The following is a 10899-nucleotide window of genomic DNA, read 5'->3' on the forward strand; positions in this document are numbered from 1 at the left end:
TGATGGATCCGCCCATGTATAACCTTTCTGCCCAACACCTACGAAAAATAGTAGGCATGATAGAAAAAAACATATTAAAAGAGAAGATGAGAAAAATTGATGGTGCAAAAGCGAGATCAAGAAAAAAATGGGGATAAGGATCATAAAATCAGAAGCTTAATCACTTGTACCCAGAAATCCATCTCCACATGACTAATCATGTGACAAACAAGCAGTAGGCCAGTAGCCACAAATCCATGAGACATGCGTAATCATTAGGAGGCACAAAATCCACTTGTGCATGCAAAAATCTCAGCTCAAAATGAACCATATATTGTATACGCATTAGAAAAAATATAATAGGAAATCTAGAGCACATCACGCAGTCAATTATGCTACACACCGCACGCCCTTTCGTGGGACCCATATTTGTTTTGGTTCGATGCTAAGATGGATAGGCTATCGACGGTTGGTTGTCTGCCATTATTCTCTTTCCAGCGATTTTGTCCATGCATCGTCTCTCTGAGTCTCCATCTCTCTCTTTCCACGCAAAGTCCCTTCCTACCTTAGATCTGTGTCGCTTGGAGGCACTCGAGATAACTGCGCAAGTGCGGCGGCAGGCGACCGGCAACCAGTGCAGCCAAGGTAGCGAGGAAAGCTCCTGCCTCTCCAGGAGCTCGATTTCGATGAGACTCACATGCAAGGGAGCGGAGGAGATCTCGATTCTCCGCGGGCGAGCTCGGTGGCGTGGAGTCGCACCAATGATCTTTGTTTTAAGATTTTAGGACTGCCTGACCTATAGCCGATGGGGAGGAAGATGAGCGTGGCTGAACGCGCAGTTGCCTGGGAGCGAAAAGCGATTTCGGTAGCGAGGAGTTTCGAGGCTTGATATATTGACTGGTGTTAATTTATATAGTCATGGATCGGGTCGTGATGCTTTGAGGCTCCTGCAGAGTCCTTGTCCGAAACTGGTCAAGCGAGGCGAGATCATAAGGAGAACGACACTCGTTTTTAATTATTATTAGGTGCGCTTGGGTCGGGTGCGCTTGTGTCGTTCATGAACGAAACGATTTTGAACTGCGGGTGGAATAACAAAAATTACAGGGTTTTTTTATAAAAATGTTGCCGTGAGTCTTTCAACGAAAGAAATAGCCGCTTTATTATTAGGTATAGACTTAAGAATCAATAGAAACTAGGACTAACCGTCCATTCGCTTTTCTTCAATCTCGTTTTACCCGTTATCCCGCACTCTGCTCTCGATTAGAGAAATAGGCCACGTCAAAAGAATAAACGGCGGATGCACTCGCGCATCGCAACGAATCGCAGACGACGAACTGGAACCTCTGTCGTTGATGCAGCGCCAAGGCCACGGCCCATGGCCGGCCCTCCGCAGCGACACCCTCCGGCACGTGCGCGGCGTCCTCCTCGTTTCAGGCCCGCTGCGGGACAGGAGGCAGCTGCACGCCGGCGGCGCAGCGATGCTCCCTCCGGCCTGCGCGTGGTGCACAGCGATCTTCGTCTTGGCTCCTCCCTGCGCGACAGTAGATCAGGTGTGACGCCCTCCGGCCAATTAGACGCTCTGGCATCAGCGGCAGCAGGAGCCGCGCAGACGACAAACGGCGCTGCAGCGACAGCACCCTCCGGTGCGTGGCGTCGGACGCGCAAGCCCTTCTGGCACACACCTCGGAAGCGCCCTCCGCACACGTCGCACGTGTGCCCCACGTCACGACGGCAACGCGTCACAAGCCGTGCGGACACGCTCCCATCACGGCTCCGGTGGCACGTCCTCAGGCGCGGCCAATAACCGGCGATTGGAGCGACGGATCCATCCGTCTTCACGGCGCGGTCCATCCTCCAACCAGCCAAGCGGCACCCTCCGGCGTACCAGCCCACGGCGCAACCATGGCCTTAGGCCTCGGCGCGGCGCAAGGCGCAGCGGCAGCGACGCACTCCGACGGTGTGGTGACATTGGCCTTCGGCCTGGCGGCAGAGACTCGCCCCTCCAGGCGTCCAGTACGGCTCTGGGCAGTGGCCCGGCGAGGCCGTCGAGCCTGCCGATTGCGGTTGTTAAAGAAAAAAATTCCCCCGAGATAGAACTGTAGTGGGAATCTCAATTTTACAACCTCACGGGAGAGACGAAGAGGATAACCTTATCCCTTCGCCAGTTTTCAGTTCAACCCATGCGATTACTTCTATGTACAAATTACTCTTTAAACTTCCTGTACAATGCAATAAGCAATCATGCTTACTGAAAATTACAGATTAAGCCATCAGCTGTTAAGTAAATTTGGAAGTGAGACTGTCTGATTCCTCTATATTTTGTTTTCATCATGACGATGGTTATTTTAGACATTTTTTTCTTTTGGAAAATGTTATATGTACAACGTACATGATTTTAGTGTAATAACTAGATTATACAATTGAAATTAAACTTATTTGAAATCACAAGGTAATATTGACATCTACTACATAATTCGCAGATTATCCATCACTATTGTGAGGTCTACGTCTTGTCCTTTTGACAAGATGACTACCTTCAACGTGATGTTTCAAATATTAATATTTGATGTGACTACCTCAAGATTGTTGGAATTATGCCCTAGAGGCAATAATAAATATAGTTATTATTATAATTCCTGTATCAAGATAATCGTTTATTATCCATGCTATAATTGTATTGAATGAAGACTCATTTACATGTGTGGACACATAGACAAAACACCGTCCCTAGCAAGCCTCTAGTTGGCTAGCCAGTTGATCAAAGATAGTTAGTGTCTTCTGATTATGAATAAGGTGTTGTTGCTTAATAACTGGATCACGTCATTAGGAGAATCACGTGATGGACTAGACCCAAACTAATAGACGTAGCATGTTGATCGTGTCATTTTGTTGCTACTGTTTTCTGCGTGTCAAGTATTTATTCCTATGACCATGAGATCATATAACTCACTGACACCGGAGGAATGCTTTGTGTGTATCAAACGTCGCAACGTAACTGGGTGACTATAAAGATGCTCTACAGGTATCTCCGAAGGTGTTAGTTGAGTTAGTATGGATCAAGACTGGGATTTGTCACTCCGTGTGACGGAGAGGTATCTCGGGGCCCACTCGGTAATACAACATCACACACAAGCCTTGCAAGCAATGTAACTTAGTGTAAGTTGTGGGATCTTGTATTACGGAACGAGTAAAGAGACTTGCCGGTAAACGAGATTGAAATAGGTATACGGATGCTGACGATCGAATCTCGGACAAGTAACATACCGAAGGACAAAGGGAATGACATACGGGATTATATGAATCCTTGGCACTGAGGTTCAAACGATAAGATCTTCGTAGAATATGTAGGATCCAATATGGGCATCCAGGTCCCGCTATTGGATATTGACCGAGGAGTCTCTCGGGTCATGTCTACATAGTTCTCGAACCCGTAGGGTCTGCACACTTAAGGTTCGACGTTGTTTTATGCGTATTTGAGTTATATGGTTGGTTACCGAATGTTGTTCGGAGTCCCGGATGAGACCACGGACGTCACGAGTGTTTTCGGAATAGTCCGGAAACGAAGATTGATATATAGGATGACCTCATTTGATTACCGGAAGGTTTTCGGAGTTACCGGGAATGTACCGGGAATGACTAATGGGTTCCGAGAGTTCACCGGGGGGGGGCAACCCACCCCGGGGAAGCCCATAGGCCATAAGGGTGGCGCACCAGCCCTTAGTGGGCTGGTGGGACAGCCCAAAAGGGCCCTATGCGCCATAGAGACAAAAATCAAAGAGAAAGAAAAAAAAGGGAGGTGGGAAGGGAAGGGAAGGACTCCCACCCACCAAACCAAGTCCAACTCGGTTTGGGGGGGGGGGAGCCTTCCCCCCTTGGACTCGGCCGACCCCCTTGGGGCTCCTTGAGCCCCAAGGCAAGGTCCCCTCCCTCCCACCTATATATACGGAGGTATTGGGGCTGATTTGAGACGACTTTTCCACCGCAGCGCGACCACATACCTCCACGGTTTTTCCTCTAGATCGCGTTTCTGCGGAGCTCGGGCGGAGCCCTGCTGAGACAAGGTCATCACCAACCTCCGGAGCGCCGTCACGCTGCCGGAGAACTCTTCTACCTCTCCGTCTCTCTTGCTGGATCAACAAGGCCGAGATCATCGTCGAGCTGTACGTGTGCTGAACGCGGAGGTGCCGTCCGTTCGGTACTAGATCGTGGGACTGATCGCGGGATTGTTCGCGGGGCGGATCGAGGGACGTGAGGACGTTCCACTACATCAACCGCGTTCACTAACGCTTCTGCTGTACAATCTACAAGGGTACGTAGATCGCTCATCCCCTCTCGTAGATGGACATCACCATGATAGGTCTTCGTGCGCGTAGGAAAATTTTTGTTTCCCATGCGACGTTCCCCAACAGTGGCATCATGAGCTAGGTTCATGCGTAGATGTCTTCTCGAGTAGAACACAAAAGTTTTTGTGGGCGGTGATGTGCGTTTTTCTACCCTCCTTAGCCTTTTCTTGATTCCGCGGTATTGTTGGATTGAAGCGGCTTGGACCGACATTACTCGTACGCTTACGAGAGACTGGTTTCATCGTTACGAGTAACTCCGTTGCTCAAAGATGACTGGCAAGTGTCGGTTTCTCCAACTTTAGTTGAATCGGATTTGACCGAGGAGGTCCTTGGATGAGGTTAAATAGCAACTCATATATCTCCGTTGTGGTGTTTGCGTAAGTAAGACGCGATCCTACTAGATACCCATGGTCACCACGTAAAACATGCAACAACAAAATTAGAAGACGTCTAACTTGTTTTTGCAGGGTATGCTTGTGATGTGATATGGCCAACGATGTGATGTGATATATTGGATGTATGAGATGATCATGTTGTAATAGAAATATCGACTTGCACGTCGATGGTACGACAACCGGCAGGAGCCATAGGGTTGTCTTTATACTAACGTTTGTGCTTGCAGATGCGTTTACTATTTTGCTAGGATGTAGCTTTATTAGTAATAGCATGAGTAGCACGACAACCCCGATGGCAACACGTTGATGGAGATCATGGCGTGGCGCCGGTGACAAGTAGATCGTGCCGGTGCTTTGGTGATGAAGATGAAGAAGCACGTAATGATGGCCATATCATGTCACTTATGAATTGCATGTGATGTTAATCCTTTTATGCACCTTATTTTGCATAGAACGACGGTAGCATTATGAGGTGATCTCTCACTAAGATTTCAAGACGAAATTGTGTTCTCCCCGACTGTGCACCGTTGCTACAGTTCGTCGTTTCGAGACACCACGTGATGATCGGGTGTGATAGACTCAACGTTCACATACAATGGGTGCAAAACAGTTGCGCACGCGGAACACTCGGGTTAAGGTTGACGAGCCTAGCATGTGCACACATGGCCTCGGAACACATGAGACCGAAAGGTCGATCATGAATCATATAGATGATATGATTAGCATAGGGATGCTTACCACTGAAACTATACTCAACTCACGTGATGATCGGACTTGAGCTAGTGTAAGTGGATGATGAACCACTCAAATGACTAGAGAGATGTACTTTTTGAGTGGGAGTTTAGCGAATAATTTGATTAAGTTAAAACTCTAATTATCTTGAACATAGTCTAAGTCCACTTTGAATATATTTGTGTTGTAGATCATGGCTCACGCGACAGTCATCCTGAATTTTAATAAGTTCCTAGAGAAAGCTAAGTTGAAAGATGATGGAAGCAACTTTGTAGACTGGGCTCGTAATCTTAAGCTAATCTTACAAGCTGGGAAGAAGGATTATGTCCTTAATGCTGCGTTAGGAGATGAACCACCCGCTACGGCTGATCAGGATGTTAAGAACGCTTGGTTAGCACGTAAGGAGGACTACTCAATAGTTCAATGTGCAGTTTTGTATGGCTTAGAACCGAGACTTCAACGTTGCTTTGAGCGTCATGGAGCATTTGAGATGTTCCAGGAGTTGAAGTTTATCTTTCAGAAGAACGCCCGGATCGAGAGGTATGAGACCTCCGATAAATTCTATGCTTGCAAGATGGAGGAAAACTCATCTGTCAGTGAACATGTGCTCAAAATGTCTGGGTACTCAAACCGTCTAGCTGAGCTGGGGATTGAACTCCCACAAGAAGCTATCACTGACAGAATCCTTCAATCACTGCCGCCAAGCTATAAAGGCTTTGTGTTGAACTACAACATGCAAGGGATGAACAAGTCTCCCGGCGAGTTGTTTGCGATGCTGAAAGTCACAGAGTCTGAACTCCGTAAAGAGCATCAAGTGTTGATGGTGAATAAGACCACTAGTTTCAAGAGAAACGGCAAAGGCAAGAAGGGCAATTCAAAGAAGAGCGGCAAGCCTGTTGCCAATCCGACGAAGAAACCCAAAGCTGGACCTAAGCCTGAAACGGAGTGTTACTATTGCAAGGGTATGGGTCACTGGAAGCGCAATTGCCCCAAGTATCTGGCAGATAAGAAGGCGGCCAAAGAAAAATCAGGTATATTTGATATACATGTTATTGATGTGTACTTAACCGGCTCTCGTAGTAGTGCCTGGGTATTCGATACCGGTTCTGTTGCTCATATTTGCAACTCGAAACAGGAACTGCGGAATAGACGATGGCTGGCAAAAGATGAAGTGACGATGCGCGTAGGAAATGGTTCCAAGGTTGATGCAATCGCCGTCGGCACAGTGTCACTTCAGTTACCGTCAGGATTAGTGATGAACTTAAATCATTGTTATTTAGTGCCTGCGTTGAGCATGAACATTATATCTGGATCTTGTTTATTGCGAGACGGTTACTCTTTTAAGTCAGAGAATAATGGTTGTTCTATTTCTATGAGTAACATCTTTTATGGTCATGCACCGAATGTGAGAGGATTGTTCATATTGAATCTTGATAGCGATACGCATATACATAACATTGAGACCAAAAGAGTTAGAGTTAACAATGATAGCGCCATATTTTTGTGGCACTGCCGCTTAGGTCATATTGGTGTAAAGCGCATGAAGAAACTCCATGCTGATGGACTTTTGGAGTTACTTGACTTTGATTCACTTGACACGTGCGAACCATGCCTCATGGGCAAGATGACTAAGACTCCGTTCTCAGGAACAATGGAGCGTGCAAGTGACTTATTGGAAATCATACATACCGATGTGTGTGGTCCGATGAGCGTGGAGGCACGCGGCGGATATCGTTATTTTCTCACCTTCACTGACGATTTAAGTAGATATGGTTATGTCTACTTGATGATGCACAAGTCTGAAACATTTGAAAAGTTCAAGCAATTTCAGAGTGAAGTGGAAAATCATCGTAACAAAGAAGATCAAGTTCCTACGGTCTGATCGTGGGGGTGAATATCTGAGTTTCGAGTTTGGTACTCACTTAAGACAATGTGGAATTGTTTCACAGTTAACACTGCCTGGAACACCACAGCGTAATGGTGTGTCCGAACGTCGTAATCGTACTTTATTAGAGATGGTGCGATCTATGATTTCTCTTACCGATTTGCCGTTATCGTTTTGGGGTTATGCATTAGAAACAGCTGCATTCACTTTAAATAGGGCACCATCAAGATCCGTTGAGACGACGCCATACGAACTGTGGTATGGCAAAAGGCCAAAGTTGTCGTTTCTTAAAGTTTGGGGATGTGATGCTTATGTCAAAAAGCTTCCGCCTGAAAAGCTGGAACCCAAAGCGGAAAAGTGCGTCTTCATAGGTTACCCAAAAGAGACAGTTGGGTACACCTTCTATCTCAAATCCGAGGGCAAAGTGTTTGTTGCTAAAAATGGAGCTTTTCTCGAGAAGGAGTTTCTCTCGAGAGAATTGAGTGGGAGGAAGATAGAACTTGACGAGGTTATCGAACCTCTCATCCCTCTGGATGGTGGCGCAGGGCAAGGGGAAACCTCTGTCATTGCGACGCCGGTTGAGGAGGAAGTTAATGATGATGATCATGAAACTCCAGTTCAAGTTTCTGTCGAACCACGCAGGTCGACGAGACCACGTGCTGCTCCAGAGTGGTACAGTAATCCCGTCTTATCAATCATGTTGTTAGACAATAATGAACCTGCAAATTATGAAGAAGCAATGGTGGGCCCAGATTCCAACAAATGGCTAGAGGCCATGAAATCCGAGATAGGATCCATGTATGAGAACAAAGTGTGGACTTTGGAGGTACTACCTGAGGGCCGCAAGGCCATTCAGAACAAATGGATCTTTAAGAGGAAGACGGACGCTGACGGCAATGTGACCGTTTATAAAGCTCGACTTGTGGCAAAGGGTTTTTCACAAGTTCAAGGAGTTGACTACTATGAGACTTTCTCACCCGTAGCGATGCTTAAGTCCGTCAGAATCATGTTAGCAATAGCTGCATTTTTCGATTATGAAATCTCGCAGATGGATGTCAAAACGGCGTTCCTTAACGGTTTCCTTAAGGAAGAATTGTATATGATACAACCCGAAGGTTTTGTCGATCCTAAGAATGCTAACAAGGTGTGCAAGCTCCAGCGATCCATTTATGGACTGGTGCAAGCATCTCGGAGTTGGAACAAACGCTTTGATGAGGTGATCAAAGCATTTGGGTTTGTACAAGTGGTTGGAGAATCTTGTATTTACAAGAAAGTGAGTGGGAGCTCTGTGGCGTTTCTAATATTATATGTGGATGACATATTACTGATTGGAAACAACGTAGAGTTTTTGGAGAGCATAAAAAGTTACTTGAATAAAAGTTTCTCTATGAAGGACCTAGGAGAAGCTGCTTACATTCTAGGCATTAAGATCTATAGGGATAGATCAAAACGCCTGATAGGACTTTCACAAAGCACATACCTTGATAAAGTTTTGAAGAGGTTCAAAATGGAACAGTCCAAGAAAGGGTTCTTGCCAGTTCTACAAGGTACGAAATTGAGTAAGACTCAGTGCCCAGCAACTGATGAAGATAGAGAGCATATGCGCTCCGTCCCCTATGCTTCAGCCATAGGTTCTATCATGTATACAATGTTGTGCACTAGACCGGATGTTAGCCTGGCCATAAGTATGGCAGGTAGGTTCCAGAGTAATCCAGGAGTGGATCACTGGACAACGGTCAAGAATATCCTGAAGTACCTGAAAAGGACTAAGGAGATGTTTCTCGTGTATGGAGGTGACAAAGAGCTCGCCGTAAAAGGTTACGTCGATGCAAGCTTTGACACAGATCCGGACGACTCTAAGTCGCAAACCGGATACGTATTTATTCTTAATGGGGGTGCGGTAAGCTGGTGCAGTTCCAAGCAAAGCGTCGTAGCAGATTCTACATGTGAAGCGGAGTACATGGCTGCCTCGGACGCGGCCAAGGAGGGTGTCTGGATGAAGCAGTTCATGAAGGATCTTGGAGTGGTGCCAAGCGCACTGAATCCAATAACCTTGTTCTATGACAACACGGGTGCCATTGCCTTAGCAAAGGAACCGCGGTTTCACAAGAAGACCAGACACATCAAACGATGCTTCAACCTCATCCGCGACTACGTCGAGGGAGAGGACGTAAAGATATGCAAAGTGCACACGGATCTGAATGTAGCAGACCCGCTGACTAAACCTCTTCCACAACCAAAGCATGATCAACACCAGAACTGTATGGGTGTTAGATATATTACAATGTAATTCACATGATGATGTGAGGGCTAGATTATTGACTCTAGTGCAAGTGGGAGACTGTTGGAATTATGCCCTAGAGGCAATAATAAATATAGTTATTATTATAATTCCTGTATCAAGATAATCGTTTATTATCCATGCTATAATTGTATTGAATGAAGACTCATTTACATGTGTGGATACATAGACAAAACACCGTCCCTAGCAAGCCTCTAGTTGGCTAGCCAGTTCATCAAAGATAGTCAGTGTCTTCTGATTATGAATAAGGTGTTGTTGCTTGATAACTGGATCATGTCATTAGGAGAATCACGTGATGGACTAGACCCAAACTAATAGACGTAGCATGTTGATCGTGTCATTTTGTTGCTACTGTTTTTTGCGTGTCAAGTATTTATTCCTATAACCATGAGATCATATAACTCACTGACACCGGAGGAATGCTTTGTGTGTATCAAACGTCGCAACGTAACTGGGTGACTATAAAGATGCTCTACAGGTATCTCCGAAGGTGTTAGTTGAGTTAGTATGGATCAAGACTGGGATTTGTCACTCCGTGTGACGGAGAGGTATCTCGGGGCCCACTCGGTAATACACCATCACACACAAGCCTTGCAAGCAATGTAACTTAGTGTAAGTTGCGGGATCTTGTATTACGGAACGAGTAAAGAGACTTGCCGGTAAACGAGATTGAAAAAGGTATACGGATGCTGACGATCGAATCTCGGGCAAGTAACATACCGAAGGACAAAGGGAATGACATACGGGATTATATGAATCCTTGGCACTGAGGTTCAAACGATAAGATCTTCGTAGAATATGTAGGATCCAATATGGGCATCCAGGTCCCGCTATTAGATATTGACCGAGGAGTCTCTCGGGTCATGTCTACATAGTTCTCGAACCCGCAGGGTCTGCACACTTAAGGTTCGACGTTGTTTTATGCGTATTTGAGTTATATGGTTGGTTACCGAATGTTGTTCGGAGTCCCGGATGAGATCACGGACGTCACGAGGGTTTCTGGAATAGTCCGGAAACGAAGATAGATATATAGGATGACCTCATTTGATTACCGGAAGGTTTTCGGAGTTACCGGGAATGTACCGGGAATGACGAATGGGTTCCGAGAGTTCACCGGGGGGGGCAACCCACCCCGGGGAAGCCCATAGGCCATAAGGGTGGCGCACCAGCCCTTAGTGGGCTGGTGGGACAGCCCAAAAGGGCCCTATGCGCCATAGAGATAAAAATCAAAGAGAAAAAAAGGGAGGTGGGAAGGAAGGGAAG

The 10899-nt window shown here is 46.3% G+C and overlaps 1 protein-coding gene across 1 annotated transcript; it reads right to left on the reverse strand.

Moving 5' to 3' along the window:
* Nucleotides 1–1121: 1121 nt before the first annotated feature.
* Nucleotides 1122–2330, reverse strand: LOC123440055. Its single transcript, XM_045116648.1, has one exon. The coding sequence runs from the start codon at nt 1828–1830 to the stop codon at nt 1258–1260; it is 573 nt and encodes a 190-aa protein (XP_044972583.1). The 5' UTR covers nt 1831–2330; the 3' UTR covers nt 1122–1257.
* Between the last annotated feature and the right edge of the window lie 8569 nt (nt 2331–10899).

This window comes from Hordeum vulgare, chromosome 3H, assembly GCF_904849725.1.
Source record: "Hordeum vulgare subsp. vulgare chromosome 3H, MorexV3_pseudomolecules_assembly, whole genome shotgun sequence".
In the NCBI taxonomy this organism is placed as follows: Eukaryota; Viridiplantae; Streptophyta; class Magnoliopsida; order Poales; family Poaceae; genus Hordeum; species Hordeum vulgare.